The sequence below is a fragment of the Papaver somniferum genome, chromosome 7, assembly GCF_003573695.1.
Source record: "Papaver somniferum cultivar HN1 chromosome 7, ASM357369v1, whole genome shotgun sequence".
Taxonomy (NCBI): Eukaryota; Viridiplantae; Streptophyta; class Magnoliopsida; order Ranunculales; family Papaveraceae; genus Papaver; species Papaver somniferum.
This window is the reverse complement of record NC_039364.1, coordinates 233,095,195-233,116,907: the sequence shown is the minus strand read 5'-3', so window position 1 is coordinate 233,116,907 and position 21,713 is coordinate 233,095,195. Positions and strand designations below refer to the sequence as shown.

Sequence of the window (21,713 nt, the reverse complement as noted above, 5' to 3'; positions counted from 1 at the left end):
AAATCATCATCTTGAGTTTGAGTTTGAGTTTGTGTAAAATTATTCTCATAATCTAAGAAATCAGCCATTTCTGGATCACTGTTGTAGTTGATATGTATTTTCCTAGGTTTTTTAGATTAATGATGACCCTTCTCATCCTCCATTAAATCAAGAAGAACAATTTTCTCACTTTCTCCTTCTCCTTTTCTCCTTCTCAATAAAAACTTTGATTTTCTTCCCGAAATTTTCTCATCTAAACAAACCTTTCTAATTCTGAAAATTATCTTAATCACTAATCCAGATTACTAACACTAATATGTAAAGGGTAGATTTGCCATTAAAAAAAAATTTGGTTAAGGGGATTTCTAATTTTATTATTTCACATCTTTTTTTGTCTTTATTCAATATGCCTAATAAGATTTCAGTATGCCCAAAATCATGGTTCTATTTTTTCCCAATGGTTTCAAAAACTGGAGAGCGAAAAGGATGAAAGTATTGTGGACACAACTAGGCATAAATGTATGTTTGTCGCTTTACATTTTACCCAACCTTAACTTTTACATTTTGGGCATTAGGCTCATTTGCGCTCTTCGTTAAATAATCGTTATAAGAGCTCAGGCCCAACTGAAGGGTGCCTGCAAGAGCCAAGAGTGAAGAGGTCAATGACGACCGGATCCCGACTGTTCAACCATGGCACGATCTCGCGAAGCAGGCACCAGTTGATCATCAAGGACATTAGAAGGACAAGCCAGAGAAGAGTTAACAGGATGGATTATAATTATTCGATGGTACTTCTGGCATGATAATTCTATCCATACAGGTCACAATCATTGCCATAAAATAATTCTATCAATAATACAAGAAACATCCTTTGAAATCATGCACACTTATGCATATTTTAACCCCATTTGATTCATAAAAATCTGCATAATATCCATTTTCCGATAAGAGTCGCCGTCTCATGGAGTATAATAATACTAATCGAGGCATCTTAGCACATGAAATGACGAAGAAGTCTACCGTATAATCTCTCATTACAAAAGTACATACATTTTTCTTATTATAAACCAAGTGTGCATGAGTTTTTTCTTTTGTTTTTCTCCAATGTTCTCGTTCTGTGCTGTGTTGTGCTGTAAACATGTTGGCATGATACATTCTTTTTCTGGATTGTGACATGTACCATGAGTTGCTTCTAGATAAAAGAATGCAAAGGTAAATTTCAAACCAAACTATTCTCTTCGTCTCCAAAAAAAAAATAGACAGGTTTGTGTGTAAATCAGATATTCAGCTCTAATTCCACCAACTAAATGGACTTTGATTTCTTGCCGGGGAGAAAAATCAAAAATTAGATGCAAAGTAAATTAAAAGATGTAACGTCACATAAGGAAACAAATTCTTCAACTAACAGGAAGCAGCAGCTGCCTGCATTTATAAAATGACTCCACACCAAACTCATGATGCCACCACTTCGCCATCACCATCCCTTTCTTCTCCAACTCCTCCTCCTGCCAATGGGGAGGGACCACATTAAATTAAATTAGGCAAGCTAATTGTGACATTTTTCTTTACAAGATAATAAACCCTTTACCTAAGTAAGCGTACATGACCTAATTTCTGGTTCAAAAATCATACATGCTAAAAAGGCGAAAAAGAATTACATGTGTACTGCTCCAGTATTTTGGATCTGGCAGCGCCACAACCAACCATTCTATTACAGATGATTGTTTATGATAATATTTATAAAATTAAAAACTTAATCAGATAAATTAGACCGTTTAAATGTTATTTATATTCTTTCGATTATGAAATGCTAAATCAAGAATGCTTGATAATGAAAATTGGAAGTTAGGAGGAGAGAAATGGAAACAAACGAGAGTTCAGAGAACAACTCCATCATCCATTTCTTGTAGTTGAATGAGTAGGTCAATCACATTCATCCAAGAAAACACCCAACTTGAAACAAGCCACCAATAAAATAATTTTGTTCTATTTTATTTTTAAAAAAATAATATAGTCTAGAAATTAAAATATTAATACAACAAGGGGAGAATAAAACATCAATGTCCATTTGTTTTGGCTCGTATATAAAGAACCTGACAATTCTATAATTTTTGATTAAACCATCATTTTCTTTCTCACATCATTTCTAAAGCAGAAAAAACAATCAAAGAATGGAGAACAAGATCAACATTCTCAGAAGATCATTTCATGCTTTCTTCCAAAACTACCAGTACTTAACATTTTTGGTGGCGCTCATTTTGTTGCCAGTCTCAATTCTAGTTCTCCTGTCACAGGCAGTTGAATTCTTCTCATATCCGCTCTTGCTAACAATCCAAATTCGCCTAGATAATCTTTTCAATGCAGCCGGATTCCCTCCGTCGTCGCATTTCTTCTTCCTGCTCAATGTAAAACTATCTCAAACCATAACTTGTTCAATCTTCTCTTTTCCTTTCACCCTCTCATTCCTTCTTATTGCTAAATCAGCTGTAATTCAAGCTCTGCACCACAAAACACCTTCAACTACTACTTCTTCTGTGTTTTCTCTGTACAACCCTCTTCTTCTCACCCATTTATGCAACTCATTTATAATCTTCTCCGCACACGCGGTAGGACTGTGCTTTCTGTTTGTTCTCTTCAACACATTTAGTGAATTCGGGTATTCCTCACCGGACTCGGCGTTCTTCCTCTCTGCTGGTGGAGCAGTTGTTTACTCACTAATCCTTGCCAACACCCTTATCATATGCAACATGGCTTTGGTAGTTGCAGGAATGGAGAACTGTGGCGGGTTTGTGGCGATTCTCAAGGCCTGTGTGCTGATCAGAAGCAGGGTGTCAACTGCTCTCTCTTTAGCCTTGCCTGTCAATTTGGGTCTAGCATTTCTTGAAGCTTTGTTCCAGTACCGCGTCATAACAATTTACCATCTGTCTGATAAAATCAGCTTCTATATCGCTTTAGAGGGTCTGTTGATTGCTTATTTATACTCCCTTCTCATAATTCAAGAAACTGTCATCACCTGCATTTTCTACACAAATTGCAAGTCAGAGTTGAGAATAGATGGGGAAGGAAACTCAAACTATTACTATTACAGGATTAAGAACATGGAGGAAAATGAAATATTCACAGACTCAAAAAATTTGCATGAATTGCCATGATGACAAGCTACAAGAAGTTGAACTGAAACAATGGAGATAACTGTAAATTTTTCCACTTGCAGATTGCAAACTCCAAAGTTAGAAAGTTACCCTGCATTACATGGATAAAATAGCTCATAATAGAAGCAACAGATGGAATGTAGCCCAAAATTCATAGTTGCTTTCATCTCTGATTGTCCTTTTCATGTACATTGAAAGCTCTTCTTACATCTAAGAAATTTCTTTCCTTTTCCTGCAATTTTATCTTGTTAGGTAATGAAAGCATTTTTGAGAAAAGACACAATTACAGAAGAATGCCAAGAAGTCAATGGTGAATAACCAAACCAATATGTATAAATGTGATCAACCAACAAGTAAATTGCATTGATTGCAGTTTAATTCACAAGTCCATTTATCCATAATTATTGACTATGACAAGTTAGCATAACCACCATTAATTGGTACTCTATTTCGAATGGAGTGGGCTCTGGTAGCATTTTGGAAGAGAATGTACAGGCGTACAACAGCATTCGATTCATTTATACCAAGAACCAGACAGAACAGAGTTCAGCGACCACTGCAAATCTGAACCAGACTGTAAGTTGTATTGGCCCTCTATGTTCTTCTCCCCAACTGGAAGTATTGAGAGTTGATGAGTCAGCAACACCAATCAAAGCCTTGCCTTAGATCATGAATCAAAGAATAACAAACTTCCCTCATTAAAGAACAACTAACTTGGTCAGATCCATTAAAGCATTCTAAGGTTAGCTAAAAGAGTTGAAGTTGACGCCTTGGATTCAACTACCAACTCATTTTGAGCAGAACTCCAGAGTTTATTAAAGTTCGTTGATCTGGGCACAGTTCTCGAGGGAACACGGTCACTATCTTCGCCTCCAGATGGCTCGTATCCATCGCTGGTAGATCTTACAAACGGGATTCCCTTATGTGTAGATGAAGCAGCAGCTGAAAGACCAGTGAGCACTCTGGACTCTTCGGCCCCTGATGAAGATATACGGAAAGGATGAAAATCTGGCGAGTCTTGACTGCTATCAGGAGAAGAAATGACATTCCTGGCAGTGGCAGACATGGCCCGACTTGTCTGGAAAGCGCTCCGTGCTTCAAGTTGCAATGGTGTTAAACTGCTTGATGTCTCTGCTTTGAAACCACTTCTGTGAATATCAGTAGTTTTGGAAGATATCTTAGCAAGGGCTTCATGTGGAAGGTCGGCAGGGAGGCGGACCCGCTTGGTGGTTCGCTTTCTGTTCTCAGGCCTTGGCGCCATCCGTCCACTGCTGCTAAAGCTACTATCTGTTTCTAGTCCAGAAGTTGCTTCTCTTCTCCCAACGGGCTGAAGGATTTTGGACTTCTTCTTCGCCTCAGCTGCAAGTCTTGATACTTCATCCGCATTCAAACGTGCCAGTGTCCAAGGATTTAGATTTACAGCCCCAGGATTCTTCTTCCTGATTGGTTGTTCTCCAATCATCCTCTTCCTTGAAGAACCTAGCGTCCTGTTGGTGTCAGGAGAAACTACATCGAACTGGAGGAAAACCGGAAATTTGAATATCAGCATCGTAAAAGGTGAAATCACTCGGTCACGATTTTATAGTTTGATAAGGTTAAGTTTATGACAAACCATATTTTCAGATAAAAAAGACAAGAGGAATAGCTTACCTGATCCTCTAGAAACAGACGTGGGGGAGTACACCAAGCGGCTCGATGAAATGTGTTATAAGAGCTTGCACTGCTTAACCCAGTGATAGAGCTGACAGGAGACATTTGAGGGGTTTGCTGACCTCCAACTAATTGTTGTTCCTGCTCCCTCAATGCTATGATGTAATCGTATGTGCTGATTCCCTTTTAAACAAAGACAATCACATCATCAGCTTCTTTCAGATTAATACAGAAATAAAAATAAATAAATAGAAACAAAAATGCAGAAAATAGACTACGCTATTGCTTTTTCCAAATTTCATGAGAAAGTGGGGTACCGGATGAGTTATTGGACTGACCTTTTTTATAATTAGTAAATGAAAGAAGAATAGCTGAACGAGTGGTAAGGTAGCAATCATAGCCAAAATGGTGCAAGAAGCCTGTTAAAAAATCCATTTGCAGTGTAATATGAGACTCAACAAAAACATTCAGTTGGCTAAGTTCACCAGTCACCACTGTATAATCGAATAAGATGATATACAGGATAAATAAAATAAAAGAATCATACTCACCACCACCGCGATAAAAGGAAGAAAAGAAAAACTGCTCCCCAATTTGGAAGTTATCTCTGTAGAGAACTGCTTTCGCTCCAGAAAACAACTGATCATTACAAGGATTCCAGTAGACCACTGAAGAATGAGCTGCAATCCCATGCCCAAATGAGCACAAACAATGATACCTGTCAATAATAACCAAATTGGAAAAGCAACTGAAGACAAAATGCTTACGCTTTGATCTTACGAGTGCTGCGTGTCACTAGAGGGGTTGAGGGGAAATTGGTGTTTAAAACTCGGAATGATTACAGGTGGAGATTGAAAGAAGGTTTTCATTGTTATTTCAAAGATTTCCAGAATTAAGGAAGGGTGAGATAGATGCAAAAGCAGGATGGTATCCCGACATGGCACAGAGATCGAGAAAATTTCAGAGAAAGTAGGATCATATAGCTCATCAAGGACACGGACTGAAAGTTTGAATTTACCAGATAATCAATGAGTAAAGAGAGCTTGAGCTTACCAAGAGAAGGGCGCAGACCATAAGGGTGAAAAACTGCCTGTAATTTCTTTTGCCGATACAATTGTTGACCCACTACAAAAACCATGCCAGAAGATATTAGATGTGTTTGTTCCAGCAAATAGGAATAGTTTCTGTCAAATCAAGAGGTTGCATACTCTGCAATGATGATCGAAGTGGTCCACACACTTATCACAAACTCTGCAGTGTTTACTATACTTGAAAACCTGGGTAATAGTTCAAAAGAATCATTATAAGGTCAATTGAAGCCTGTTGTTTGTCATGGAAAAATGTATCTACTAGAACTATAGCTTACTCCTAAGTGAAGTAAATTTATCAACACAGACAAGCAAGTAGACATACCTCCACCTCACACAGACTGCAGTAGAACATGCCCTCTTCACTCTTTTGTTGCTGACAGGATTCTTCATGGTGATTTCTGGATTTACATATTAGAGCACAAGGACACCACCTCAACAAACCCATACAGCATGATGGATGATGAGAAGATCCGTTTTCAATTTCATTTGCCGAGGCCACCACACCTTCATTCAAGGGCATTCCTCTTGCCGTTGCAGCATTTGCATCGTTTATCGAGGGTGCTGACTTCCCACCTAGTTTAGATTCCTTAACCCATGTATGCTTTCTACTCTCTACAATGTTGACGTACTTCTTGGACTTGAAGATTCCAGGGTCCCCAGGATCAGCTGCTGCGCACCAAATGTATAGGGAGACGACGCCTGTAATCTGATAAGAGTAACATATGTTGTTAAAATTTCAATAAGAAGAGAACAGTTACATAATTTCAAAGATATTGAGTCGAACAAAATCAAATGAGAAGACAAATGTTATCCTTGAATTAACACTGAACTTCACGATCCTTGACATACAGCAATGCAGAGCAGATATCTACAAGGCTTTCCACCTAATCTAGTTCATTCAATCAGTCAAAATAAACCTTCAATAAAATGCAACCCAACTGAGGAAATCTATCTGGTAAACAGCAATTACTCTGAATTGAGCAGCTGATAAGTAACAAAAGAATTGTATAACACTACATTTTCTACCTTGAATCAACACAGGTTTCTAACAAACACCAATTCAGCTTCAGTGGGATTGTCCAAGTCTCAAGTTTACTAATGAAACCCCAAATTCAACAATTCAACAAATGTAGCTAGAAATCAAATTCCAGTTTGATCCAAGGCAAAATGGATGAAAATTTGAAGTAATTTAGTTTCTAGTAAAACAGCAATTCAGCTTCAATCACTGGGATTGCCCAAGTCTCACCCATGTTTACTAATGAAATCCCAATTTCGAAATGTAGATAGAAACTAAATTCCAGTTCGATCTAAAACAAAATGGAAGAAAATTTGAAATAGAAAAACAACAAATCATGATTCATAATTAGAGAAGAGATGAACAAAATGCAAAAAGTTTAAAACTATAAAAAACAACACGGATCTGATTTCCATAAACCCTAAAATAATTAGTAAAAGAACTTACAAGTGGAGTGTAGATCCCCATTATAATATACTGAAACTTCTTCTTCCTTCCAACAAAAGGAACAAAAAACACATAGAAAGCAAATCCCAATGCCAGAAACACAGACACAGCAACCACCTAAAATATCAAAACAAACACTCGAAATTCAAAATTAAGAATCCAGAAAACACTCCAACTAAAATCATCAAATTACTGCGACTAACCTGAAGAGGATGGTAAGGAAGTTGCCATCCATGTTTCCTCATTATTACTCAGTAGATGAAATTTGTGATGAGAAGAGAAAAAGAAGAACCCAGAAAAGTTGCATGGGTGAACTGAAAAGGTGTAAGTAAGGAGATAAAAGAAGAACGAAAGAAACAATGGAGAAAGTTGAGATTTCTTTGGTTTGTTCTACACTGCTACTACTTTTTTGAAGTCACGGAAAAGTTTTAAGTTTATTGCAGGTCAGATAAGTCACCTTCCGTCATGGCAGACAGAGGGATCAGACAGGAAGTGTTTTTTCGCTTTGTGTTTTATTTATTGTTTTTGGTTGTCTCGTTGAGTGTGCAAATCTGCTACTATTTCTGGTGCAGTAAAACATAAAGTTATTAATTGGTCATCTTCAACCACTACTTTATGGTACACCACAGTACTCTCTCTCTCTCTCCTCCAGTGGTAAAAGTAAAAAAGGGTCATTTGGATTTCAAACATTTAAAATTAGATGACCTTGAAACTGACTAAAATATGGATCTTCAGGTGAAGAAGGCTTGCCGTAAAATTTCATGACTTTTACGGGCGGATACCGGCCTGCTCTAGTAGGGGTTGATACCAGTCCATCGATTCAATGGTCAAAATCGTTAGGATCTTTTTTACCTATATGCAATGATATTGGAAGAAGATTTGAACATACTCATTGGGTTAAATTTGAATAAATTTTAAGGAGGGAATCAGTGACGGAGCCAAACGAAGTATTGGATGGTGTCAAATGTTTTTTCTTTTTCTTCAAAATACTACTTATTTGACCCCTTAAAGACTAAAAATAAAATTTACTTCACAGTATATAAAAAATTCCAAAAATGCCATTAATTTGATATAACACCACCCTTTGAAAACATGTCGTTAAAATTAAAATCTGTATGTGGTGAGGTTTGGTATCCTGGAACATACTCATTTTTGGTTGGAAAATAGGGTCCTATAAGAAGCACGTATTATCAAAATATTAGATTTAAATTTGTTTCGGTTTGAGTTTTGTAGAAAATGGAGCAAATCATATATGATAATATGCATATAATAGTGTCCACAGATCCTTCCTTGATCGTAAGAAATTGAAAACGTGGCGGTTAGGGATAAAAAATATAACTAACATTTGGGCACGGAAAGGGAAAAAAATATCATTGAAACTCCATTAATTAATACTCGATTATTTTAGGTAGTGACTAAATGCAACCCCTATTAAGTTTAATCATAACCTTTTAGAAAAATGATTAACTCTATTGGAATAGGTAAACAAAACTCACTACCATCTTACCCAACAAATTTCGCAGGAACACAAAATAGCCTTAGAGAACAAGACCTTAGAAATCAAAAGCATCGCTTAAGAGAAGAAGAAAAAAAAAATTGAATCTCAAACCATCACATAAAAGTTCGTCACTTCCATTTTAACCCATGAACTACCATCAGGTTACATCGTATTACCCTGCATAATATTTGAGAATCAAACGCTAAAAATTTCATTCAACTCGATGATTGAAAACCTTCCATAATCTGTAATCCAAAACTATTGAAGCACGGTTTTTGGAATTCAATGAAAAAAATCAAAATCTATCTTAAAACTGTAGTAAGGGTTTGGTGAGAATTGAGCTTATTTAAATTCAAGAAGAAGTAGATAAAATATTGATCTCCTACTGTAATAAAATCACCCGGTTAAAACCATTAATTGAATCACCATTTGACATTGATTTGAGAATACCCGGTTGAAACCATTAAATTGAATGACATAGCTTTGAAATTAAACGCTTTGTAGTTCCGGTTATCAAAATGAGAATCTGTCTTCTTTAGCTTTAGAATACATTTCGATTAGCAACTTTAGAATAGGTTTAGAATCTGCCCCTGCTTCAGCGCCTTTTTGTTATAAAAGTTCAACTGAAAAGGGAAAACGAAGAGAGGGAAGTAGCAGGGCCGTCTTACAGTATTTGGGTACCTTAGGCGACAAATAAAAATTGGGCCTTTTTTGGACTACCGAATAACCGATGCATTACACAAAAATATTTACCTGATAGCAAAAAAGACGTACCTGATAACACATGATGATATGAGTATAATATTACCAAACATTTATCATTTTGTTCAAGAAGATACAATACTAGTAATGGACGTAAAGATCGACCTTTTCGCATTTACGGATACGAACTCATTTATAATACTATCATAGTCAATACTACTTAGCATATCTGCTTCAATGGATAACATCGCTAGTCCGTTTAATCTTTCTTGAGACATCGTTGATCGAAGGTAGGATTTGATCAACTTTAACTTCGAAAAACTTCTTTCTGCAGATGCAACTGTAACAGGGATTGTCAATAAAATTCTATATGAAATAGACGCATTTGAATAGCAGCCACCCATATTTGTTAAGAAACTCAACACGTCAATAGCCTTTTTTGTTTCGTTAGGCAAAAAACTTCGCAAAACCTTCAACTCCGTATATAACTCATCCCCATTGATATCGAATTCCATTTCATAGCTTAGGTACTTTTCAAGTTTCACACAAGAATTCCGTAAGGTACTATCATCAAGAGACCTTAATTTTTCTATATTAAACAAAAATCCATAAGTTTCCTCGTATGCTTGAAATTGTTTAAACCTACGTTTGAGAGAAGAAATAGCCTGGTCCATTATAAAAATGAAGTATTCAATTCGGAAGGATTCCATACCTTGCAGTGGTGGTTGTACTTCCTCTATCTCATCGATTTCATCAAAGTGCTTTTTTCTTTTTCGTACTCGTACCTCATAAAAAAATAGGCTCTATATTCATGGATGTTGCAAGTATTTTAGCTTCTTCCAATGCCCCCTCAAATCCATTCCTTCTGTAATCCTTAAAGAAAGAAACAAGATCTTTTAGTTTAGTAACGGCATCATCAAGATTCATATCTTCGGTTTGAAGTTTAATGCTCACTGAGTTAACCGCAAGTAGTGCTCTATGCCAAACAACCATACCAAGTATAATCTCAAAATTATCAATCTCTCGTGTCAATATGGAATAAGCAGTACCCCTTGTCTTCGCATCAAAATCAGCCGAAGTCGACAGCTCTATTAAGGCATCTCGTATTTCGGGAGCTTGAAATCGGATTGCTTTGATAGCTTCTATATGACTCTCCCACCGAGTATCTGATAATGGTTTAACCGTAAGACCTTTTACATGTTTCTTAAACACCGTCCAACGTTTTGTAGATCCTGAGAAGAAGTTATATATATATATATGTTGCACCACTTGGAAAAAGGAGACTGCTCTAGGACATGAACTGGCCATATCACAAAGTGCAAGGTTAAGACTATGACAAGCACATGGCATATAAAAAGCTCAAGGATTTACCTTTAGTAGTCTCTTTTGCACCCCTTTATTCTTTCCGGTCATATTAGCTCCATTATCGTACCCTTGCCCTCTAACATTACGAATATCAAGGTTCAGGTTCTGCAAGAGCTCTTCTAGTTTATTAAAAAGTCCTCTTCCCGTCGAGTCGTCCACCTTTACAAATCCCAAAAAGTACTCCTCAACTTTGGTCGAAGACGTGGACACATCTACACATCTTATGACAAGAGACATTTGCTCTTCATTACTTATGTCCGGAGTACAATCAAGTATTACAGAAAAATACTTTGCTTCTTGAATTTTCTGAACAATTTTATCTTTCACATGACGTGCCAACAATGCGATTAATTCATTTTGGATTGAAGGACCAAGATAATGATGATAAACTTCATGGTTTTTAATACGTCGAAGATGTTCTTGCATTACCAAATCGAACTCGGCAATCATTTCAATAAAGCTTAAGAAATTACCGTTATTCGCTACACCAACCTTGTCGTTTGTTCCACGGAACGCCAAATTATTTTTAGCAAGGGTTCTAATAACAGCAACAATTCTTATCAATACTTGTTTCCAATATTCTTTCTCCCTCTTGATTTGTTCATGAATCTCCTTATCAATAGTTTCATTCTTGTGAAGTCTAATTTCCAATTCTTTCCATTTATGCATGGAAGTATAGTGCCTAGTAGATAACTCATGACGTGAAAGCTTAGCACCCATATTATGCCAATCTCTACTGCCGTTTGTATCCAGCTGATAATTGCGTCCACCAAGAACACGAAGAACAGACACGCAAGGACAGTCGTTTATCAACAGTGAAGCAGACTCACAGGCGTGGGTCGTAGGTGTGGGTCTTAGGACCACATCGACAATAGCACTTCTCTTTTATCGTTCTTTTGTGACACTTCCTGTGGGTCGCACATTAGTTGTTTACACCATTTTCTCTTCTTCTCTTCATTGTAAACACCATTTGAGCAATAAATAAATATTTTGAGCGTGTTTTTATCATGATGAGCTAAACCCAACACTGGGACGACGGAGGAGGGTGAATTTCATACACGGGTAAGTTTATTTATGACTTTTGCATTAATTTAAAATTGAAATATCATTTGAATTAATTGGTTGTTATTTAATTTGATGATGTATGCTTAGCTTAGGTGTTTTTATACATCATGCTTAGGACTTACAATCGATGTTTTGAGAATCTATCTTGGCAAAATCAGAGTCCATGTTAATTGTATTGAGTTTTAAATTGTCAAAGAATATATGAATGAACCCTCTGTAGTGAATTCGGCCAAATCCTTAGTCCCAGTACCTCTCGCCCATTGTTAATACTTTTGTATATATATTTTTATTAAATCTAAAAATTCCATTTCCTTCACAAGTCTGAAACGAATCTTTTTACCACTATTTACTAGAATCACAATCAAAAATCCTAATCATTTTGGCGCCGCCGACGCGGATTTGTGCTTAGGTAGAATTTTTAGGTTTTTATATTTTTTATTATTCCATTTGTTCTTTTTACGTCTCTTTGGTTGTGTCTTTGTATTACAGGTTTGAAGCTGGATACTAAAGACCTTGGAATCAAAGCTTAAAGCTAAAAGAGAAGGAAAAAAGACAAAGCAAAAAAATAAAGAAAAAAAAGAGAAAAAAAAAAGAGAGAGAGAGAATTATTTTTTTAAGAGACTTTCCAAATTTTTTTTTGTAATTATTATTATTATTTTTTATATTTCTTTTCATTGGACTGGACTTTGGACAATTTATTTTAATTTTAAACCCTATGGAAGGGTTATAAAAATTTTTTAAATATAACTGTTTGCAGGGAAGGACGACGATTACAATATCGTCTCGGCCCCTCGGGTTCGCACACTGACACCGGAGTCAGTGGACCGAGTCGACTACATCGGTTCTTCCCCCGTATGGTACGAGAGGTAAACTTTTAAACACCCGCGAATCTCCTGTCAGCGGGTTTACTGTCTGCCTTAAGGTGATTATATGTTGAGGACTGAACCGGCTGCTTTAATTTCCTAGTAAAGGGCAAGAACAGGCCATATAAGATAAGGGTTCGGATTTCATCACCGTTCCCTTCTTGCCCTCCTTAGGTAAACGAAACCTAACGCGAACCCAAGCTTAAAATTTGATTAGAACGAGACCGATAGGGTAACGAGCTTAGTAGGAAAGTCGTTCGAAAAATATTGGTTACTCTTTTAGCATGCTTCGAAGTTCATGATGGTTTCTGTGAGTTAAATGCGTGACTGCGCCGCCTTGTGATAGCGGTGAGGCCTTGCGTATCAAAGCTCCACTGAGCTTCCCTCGCCTCAATTCAACTTACTTTGACTCGGATTGATTCCAGAGGGGTTTGCTTAAATTGTAACGAATTCCCTTTCGAAGGATTAGAAGCTGGTCTAGAAACAATCTAAGTGGAGCCATCATGATTTTTGTTTGCTAGAAATCAGTAGGTTTGATTTGGTCGAGTCATCCTTGTTTGTGATTGTGTAGAATTTCCTTGCAATTAAGAATGTCGAACTGGTATGACAAAAGTCAATACAATGAGTATCGATCTGAATTTGAAGATGGACATCATCATTTTTATGACCATGGTGGGAATAGTAGTTTGGAACGCCAACCTTTTCAAGGTTATGGTTCATACCATGGTGAGCCCAATTACTATCCACACGCGAATTGGTCTTACGAGTAAGAAAATTAGGAACACTGTAGTACTGGTTACTCGTTTTTGGAAACTAGTCCTGATTATGATATTTCTGAACCTGTTCCATCTCTAGAAGATACCCAACAACGGATTGAAAGGACGTATAAACATTTAGTTGCAATGAATAATTCAAAAGAAGAGTGTACACGATATTCTGAGATGATAAACGAGAGTGGTAAACGTATAAGTGTTATGCTCAGTGAAATTCAGGCACGTCTAGAGGCAGAAAATGAACAGTTGGCTAATGCTGCTCGAAATAATCTAAATTTCCAAAATAGGGTTTCTAATTCTACCCTTGATATCAATAGTGAATATTTTCCTAATTTAGAGGACGAGGCCTGAAAAAAAAATGCTTATTTAGATAAGTTTCAATCATCTTTGTACTATTATGATGATGAGGATAGTAGTAATGAAGAATCTGAAATATGTAGGCATAGTAATCAGGAATCTATTAATCCAATTGAGCTTTATAATGATTATATTATTTCTAGTTCAAATCCAAATAATTTTTATGATTATTCACCTATTCAAAAGGACGAGGATTTGATTAGGGATACACCGTTTTAGACGCTGTAGTTTTTCCTTTTGATTACGAAGCCGATAGTGGTTTAGAGGAACGGGTTTATTCCGAAAATGCTGTTTTAGAGTCTAGGGACTTAGAAACAATAGTATTAGATGAAGAAGATATACCCGTAGAGATGAGTGAGGATAAACCCAACTTAGAAGAATCAATTAGCCATTTTCGGGAATCCGATGACCTAGAAATTAGGGAAGTTGTGACTAGTCTTTCTAGAGACACAGAAAACTCTAAGTTTGGGGGTGATTATCATTCTCCGTGTGCTTTAACTCTTAAAAAGTTCCCTCGTGTAGGACTTGACATTTGTGCCTCAACCATCTTACAAGATTATCTTCGTATACTTTTTCCTGAATCTAATGATGTCCAAAGAGAAGCTCAGTTGTTAGAAACCCATCCTCTTGTTTATGTGGTTGACCCAGGCTATGATACCAAGATTGACTTTGTTTTCCCACTAACAAATTTTCTTCCAATTGTGGGAACATTTGATTTTAAGATGTGTCGGTTATTAAGTTTTGAGACTAAACCTAATTACTTTAGGAGAATAGGGTCGACACATTTTCTTAAGGAAGACCAACTCTTTCATTGTGGTCAGTTTTGTGAGTCACGTCTAATTGACTTTAAGGATCCGCAGTTGTTCAGGTTATTGTTATGTGCTTCTAAGTTCATACTCGAGTATTTCCAGACTCTACAACCTTATCTTAGGAATCCTTCTTTTAAGGAAGTCCAGCCTATGAAAGCATTTTATTTAGACCCTTTTATAGAGCCTGAACCTGAGCCACAACTAGAGATAGTTGTCTTAAACAAAAAGTTAAATAAGGGTATGTTCGGTATCTTCTTGGTCTGTTGCAGTTTCCTCTTCTTGTGGTTAGCACTTTTTGACCCAGATGACCCACAATTATTCCGGCTACTTCTATATGATTCTATGAGGTGACTAATTCCTTCCAATGTCTGGCTGAAGACTTTAAAATTAGCACTTCTTGGGAGGTAACCCAATCTCAGGCAACATGGTAGTATCTTTCCTTAACCCTTTTGCTTCAAATGGTAACAGTTTCTCCTTGTTCATATGCTTTTACTTTTATCTTTAGAACATTGAGGACAATGTTAGATTTAAGTTTGGGGGTATGAGAGAAACTTTTTAGTTGCATTTTTGAAACTTCTAGCGTCACATGGTATCCAGTTAGCTAAGTTTACATACTGTTTCTCACCGAAAAGATAGAAATTGGAATGCTAGGGATAACAACTTATTGAGACATTATAGAAAAAGACATTGAGATCCTTGAAATTCAGGAGAGAACTTGTTCCTTTTAGAGGGTAACCGTGATGGACCTAACCATACATGATGGAAAGGAAAGTAGGTCAGGGAAATGCCAGAAAGACAAAGCAACCTCACAATGTAGTCTTAGTTACTGGATTGCGACTCTCTCTCAGTAGAAACTTATCATCATCAACAAGCAGAGCGACATCAAAATCTATGAAGAAAGTGAAGACGTTTTAGGTTTAGAAGCAACAATAGAAGACAATAATTCAAAAATCAAAGCTGAAGTTATAAGAGCAAATGATATAAGTTGTTAAAATCCATGATACCAAGACATCACAAGTTGCGAAGATCCAAGTTTTGAAAGTCCTTCTCTCATGGCCATGTAAATTTTTGTCTTGTAATTTTTTTGTTCATAAAAAAAACAAAAAAGAATGAAAAATGAAAAAAAAAATAAAAATAAAAAATGAAACATCATTACGTTCTTTTTGTTCAATAAGGCCATAGGGAAGAAGAAATTTATAATTCAAGCAAGGAATCGAAGAGAAGAGTTAATTGTCAAGGTTCTATGAGGTTCGAGAGTTTATCATCAACATTTGAAGACCGAAGAAGACGTTATTTCTACTGAGCACTGTGAGAGAGTTGAAGAAAGATGAATTTTGATTGCTTTGTTAGTCTGCTTTCAATCTGGCACAAGATCTTTCTAGCACTGGTTTAACTCATCACACGTAATTAGTCCAGCTGTGTAGCAGATGTCCCTCTCATTTTTATCTCGCTCCTAATCTTATCCAGCTGTAAAGCAACGGACGCATCTTACAATGTTTATCTAGCTGTGTAGCGGATATCTCTTTATCTAGCAGTCGTGTGGATGTGTCTCCCCTTTTCTTCAGTCAGCTTTAGAGCTGACACCTTTATTTTCTCTTGCATTCTACTTACTTGGAGATAGGTTGAGAATATGTATGTCCTCATAGCTCTTTGGATACTTGTGACCAATTAGGAGTAAAGGTTTTTTGGGTACACCTCTGGTAAACCCTCCCGAGACTAACTCGGTCACTAGGGACACCTAGTGAATTAGGATTTTATTTTCCATATTAGTTTTGCTCGAGGACTAGCAAATAATAAGTTTGGGGTGTTGATAGACACATTTATGTGTCTAATATGTCTCAATTGTATGTATTGTTAGTACTCGATTTTCTATTTATTTTGTTATTTTATGTCTTTGTATGTATTTTTAGAGAAATAAGCTCTTGCGGCATAATTGGCTCGAAAAGTGGTGTTTTACACCCCAGGATAAAGTACTAAAGGCACCCAGGAAACACCCCGGAGGAGTGTTAAAAGAGCCCCAAAAATGTGTCGGAGAAACCCCAAAAAATTACTATTCACGCCCAAAAAATTACTATTTGCACCCCATAAGGCAAATGCTAAAGGGACACCGTAGAGGATTAGGGGGATGGCATCTTCTTCCCAAAAATTCAAAAATGAATTTTGGCGGGAAAACGGTTCCCATCTACTGTGTGATTTTTCGATCAAAGTTTGAAGGAGTTTTGGGTAGACTAAAGGGATGAAACTTCATGGGTAGTTGTGATATGTCCTAACAAAGATATTATGGGTGTTTGTTTCGATCGAATTTGGCTAGATAACTTGGTTTTAATCCAAACAGGGAGTTAGAGGAAAAACATGAGCTTGCACGGGTTGTGAGGAATTTAAACGTGTACTGCACGTGTTTGGAAGAGTTAATCGATATTATGTAGCGTGAAGAAGGTATAGAGGGAAAGAAATACAGCTGCATGCGCGTGGAAGATCAAAAAATGGAAACTTTGGCCGTGGAGAATAATATTGATAAATGAAGATTATTTGGGAGATATGGCGTGATTAAATAGGATTAGGAGTATAAATATATTTATCAAGGTACAAGAGAGGGGTGTCGAGAGTTTGGGGTCGATAGGAGAGCTCAGGAGCGAGAAATCAAGAGTTGATGAAACTCTGTTTCTGATCCTGCTGATGATGAAGAACACCAAGAACACGAAGAACAGACACGCAAGGACAGTCGTTTATCAACAGTGAAACAGACTCACAGGCGTGGGTCGTAGGTGTGGGTCTTAGAACCACATCGACAATAGCACTTCTCTTTTATCGTTCTTTTGTGACGCTTCATGTGGGTCGCACATTAGTTGTTTACACCATTTTCTCTTCTTCTCTTCATTGTAAACACCATTTGAGCAATAAATAAATATTTTGAGCGTGTTTTAATCATGATGAGCTAAACCCAACACTGGGATGACGGAGGAGGGTGAATTTCATACATGGGTAAATTTATTTTATTCTTTTTTTTTATGACTTTTGCATTAATTTAAAATTGAAATATCATTTGAATTAATTGGTTGTTATTTAATTTGATGATGTATGCTTAGCTTAGGTGTTTTTATACATCATGCTTAGGACTTACAATCGATGTTTTGAGAATCTATCTTGGCAAAATCAGAGTCCATGTTAATTGTATTGAGTTTTAAATTGTCAAAGAATATATGAATGAACCCTCTGTAGTGAATTCGGCCAAATCCTTAGTCCCAGTACCTCTCGCCCATTGTTAATACTTTTGTATATATATTTTTATTAAATCTAAAAATTCCATTTCCTTCACAAGTCTGAAACGAATCTTTTTACCACTATTTACTACAATCACAATCAAAAATCCTAATCAATAGGAAAATCCAGGGTTCTTATATCTAGTTTGTATTTGTTAAATCCTCTTTTATTCTTCATTGAACTCATTTTGATGATTTTTCTGTGAGGTTGATATAATAATGAAAAGTTGCAGTTAAAATAGGGAACGAAATTCAGTTTGATATACTAGTTTATCTTGTTGCTCATGCAGAACTTTAAATTATTTTATAAATGGTACCCACTTTGTGGCTTTCATCCTAATAGTTTGGCCACGAATTTTTTCAACTTACTTGGAAAGACGCTAATTCATGTTTGGGCACTGGTATAGATAGATTAGATTCTTTTTCTTCCAGGCTTCTTGCTTATCAACATGCACCTATAATGGAGGATGAGAAATGGTTAGTGGAGAAGAAGTATGAGTCATCAATAAAGTTATAAAATAACCCTCTTTCCCTCACTATTACCCCTTATAAATATCATCACCAATTCAGATACATCTAGTTTAGGTGAGAAAATCCCTATTAGTGATAGTTTTGTGTTGTCATCAAAGGTTGCATTCCAAATACCTTGTTTTATAATTAATGTTACAGCAATACTCGGTCGAACTCGTAAGCGTTGCTACCTCAAGCTTGTTTGTCAATATTAGTGATCAAAACTATAAGTCTTGATTTCTAGTCTACTTATAGTGATATCTCGGATTAGGATATTTTAGTGTAGTTGAGCTTTAGACTTCACGGTTCATCGTTGAAGACGAAGAACTACTAAAGAGATCTTGTGGAACTTCATTAACAAAAAGGTATATAGAGACTGAAACTCATCTATCACTGTGAAAGTATATTTCTATTATATCTCCTATCTTTGAGACATAAGTCGTATTACGATAGTTTTCGTTCATACACATTTGAGACTTCGAGATGAGTTTAACTCGCTTATATATTTCTCGAAATATGTGTTGATAAGCTTTCGCTTCAACCAAGTTCATCTTAATTCTTGACCAAATTCAAAAGATGATCATGTGAAAGTCGCCGAGTAACATCTTACATGGTTTGTGTGATACAATCATTTGATGTAGGCTTGGAATGTTTCGTTATGATTATTTCAATATCTTGAAAATCGCTTTGATACTAATAGTGTGTGAAAACGACTATTGTCATCCTCTAAGAAAGTTTCAATAATTGAAATAGAGTTTAGAACAAGTGGATATAAACATAGTATGCGTACTTTCATGTGTGTTAATCCATGACCGGGAACCATAGTATGCGTACTCGTATGCCTACTTGTTGGTTTGAGAAGTCCGAGAACCTAAGTATGCGTACCGGCGTAGAGTTTCACATTCGAGAATTTTTGCTGGGTTTGGAGGTATGCATACCCGTTTGCATACTGGCGAAAACCAAACTTGGTCCGGCTACTTAAGTATGCATACCTGTTTGCATACTTGAGTGATCATTGTTTTAAAATCGGTTGGTTCATGAACTAATACATTTATATAATAAGGAATGCAATCTTTGCAAACCATGGCTATAATGTTCACGAATTGATTCAAGTGAATCAAACCGATTTTGCTTCAATTGTGTTCTTGTATACGTCTATGAGAATATATAAATTGAAAAACTCTAGAACTAGTTCATTTGAAGTCATTTGAATTAGTTGTGATTAAGATGAATAAGGTTGATATGAAGGTGTTCGTATAGCTAACCACGGTTAAATACTATTGAGCCAACCCGGTGTACATATTTAGGTACGGTTACACAAACCTAAATGAAAAGTGCATTTCATTTGTGTGTCACAAGATAAACTCAATCTAATGGTTGAAATATATTAGCTTGAAATGAATCAGGTTTTCATCAAACGGTGAATATTGAATGCTTTGTTACTAAGCTAACGTTGATTGCAAACCCTGATTTGAAAATTATATAAAGGAGAACTCTAGCAACTGGGAAACCTAATCCCCACACCTCATGTGTGTTACTAGTTGTATGATCTAGAATCGATTCTCCTTTAACCTTAAGTTTTTCACGAAACACTGTAGGTTAACGACTTGAAGACTTCATCAAACCCTTTAAAAACCTAAGTCATATAAGTCCCCACGTCGCGCGATGAGAATACCCACTCTTGCGTGAGCGTCACCGCCACCTTGAAATTTCTCTATTCCACTTTTCCTCGAATTCTATGAATGTAACAGTGAATACCGGTTTTATGTTGAAAAAACAGTTTCACGCATTAAAAAAAGCAACAACAAGAAAACAGTCCTTCCCTAAAAAAATAATAAACAAAAAAAAAAAAAACAGGAACTGTTTATGAAACTCTGTTCCCCTTTTCCGTCTTTCTGTTCTTCTTTCTTCATCATATCTGTTTTAAATGAGAGATTTTTGTTGTAATTATTGTTTATTTGTTTTTATCTTGCAGGTACAGTTTTTGAAGATGAGATAATATTAGGGTTTAGGGTTTCGTCGATTGAAGGAAAGTTTGGGTACTTTTTTTTAATCTATTAGTGAAAGTTTGGGTACTTGATACAGTGGGTTGCAACATATTCAATTTGAGGGTTAGGTATTGTTTTAGTTTCTTCTTTTATTCAGCGTATGTGATCGATTGATAAATAAAAATAGTGGTAAATCATAACTCTTTTTATGTCTCTTTATTTCTCATTATGTTATTGATTAACAGGAACGAAGAAGTAAAGTACATAACAGCTTAGCTCAGGTAACACACTTATAATCTCTTCCAGTTTTAGCAGTGGCTCATCCCTTTCGTCTAATTTTTTTTCTCACTCATCTCACCCGCACAATGGTTTTCTGCGTTCTTGACTGGTATTCTAATCTCTTCTCTTCTCTGATCTGATTTGTGATTTTAGTGTTTTAACTATTCCTATGTTCCTGTATAAACCTTTATTGTTTTTTTTCTTTGGTATTAGTTTGTTCCTAGGTTTCTGATTTGTTTTTCTTTGGGTTATTTACAGGTTGGTGGGTGGCTATTCAAAAAACAACATCTGAAAATTGAGGTGATCTTATTATTGGGTCGACCGACCGGTGGGCCTGAAGGGAGGGAGTCTCTTTTATGGCCACTTTTTTTGTAAATTGGAACCTAACATAAATTTGCATTTTCATAAAAAGATTTTGGTAGTGTGCACTTGATAATACCAAAATATCCCTCCCTTTTAGTCAAATTACCGTAATTCCTTCTTTAAGGGTATAATTGGCAACCAAACTTTAATATAACATATCTAAAAATCCGTGCATTGGAATTTTACAAATTTTATCTCGTTGGAAAGGTATTAAAAAAAGTCATGCATTGAGTATAAACAACAATATCAAATTTAGAGTTTTTTACGGAAAATTTGGAGGTATTTATCATTTTAGGCAAAATTTTAGAAAATTAAATGTATATCCATTATGCAAACCACCACAAAGGATACATAATACTTTATGTAGCCATATTTTGGTTTTTGCATCAACTAATTTTCCTTTGCAACTAATAAAACGATGTACTCCCTCTGTTTCAAGAAAAGTTATACTTTTATTTTAGGAACAATTCTTGAAAATTGAATGCATAGTTATTATGCAAACCACCACAAAGGACGCATAACACATCATGCAACCATATTTTGGTTT

The 21,713-nt window shown here is 36.1% G+C and overlaps 3 protein-coding genes across 3 annotated transcripts; 1 reads left to right on the top strand and 2 right to left on the bottom strand.

The window, feature by feature from the left end:
- Positions 1–2,150: 2,150 nt before the first annotated feature.
- On the top strand, positions 2,151–3,131 carry LOC113296118. The gene has a single exon (XM_026544454.1). It carries the CDS (start codon positions 2,151–2,153, stop codon positions 3,129–3,131), a length of 981 nt encoding a protein of 326 aa, XP_026400239.1.
- Positions 3,132–3,439: 308 nt separating this feature from the next.
- On the bottom strand, positions 3,440–7,854 carry LOC113299848 (probable protein S-acyltransferase 22). The gene is made up of 9 exons (XM_026548946.1): positions 7,538–7,854; positions 7,335–7,451; positions 6,195–6,578; positions 5,990–6,058; positions 5,835–5,906; positions 5,333–5,461; positions 5,120–5,200; positions 4,782–4,964; positions 3,440–4,647 (listed from the first exon to the last, which is right to left on the bottom strand). Exons 1-9 carry the CDS (start codon positions 7,577–7,579, stop codon positions 3,859–3,861), a joined length of 1,866 nt encoding a protein of 621 aa, XP_026404731.1. The 5' UTR covers positions 7,580–7,854; the 3' UTR covers positions 3,440–3,858.
- A 2,466-nt stretch (positions 7,855–10,320) lies between these two features.
- Positions 10,321–11,619, bottom strand: LOC113296117 (zinc finger MYM-type protein 1-like). The gene is made up of 2 exons (XM_026544453.1): positions 10,906–11,619; positions 10,321–10,737 (listed from the first exon to the last, which is right to left on the bottom strand). Exons 1-2 carry the CDS (start codon positions 11,617–11,619, stop codon positions 10,321–10,323), a joined length of 1,131 nt encoding a protein of 376 aa, XP_026400238.1.
- Positions 11,620–21,713: the final 10,094 nt, after the last annotated feature.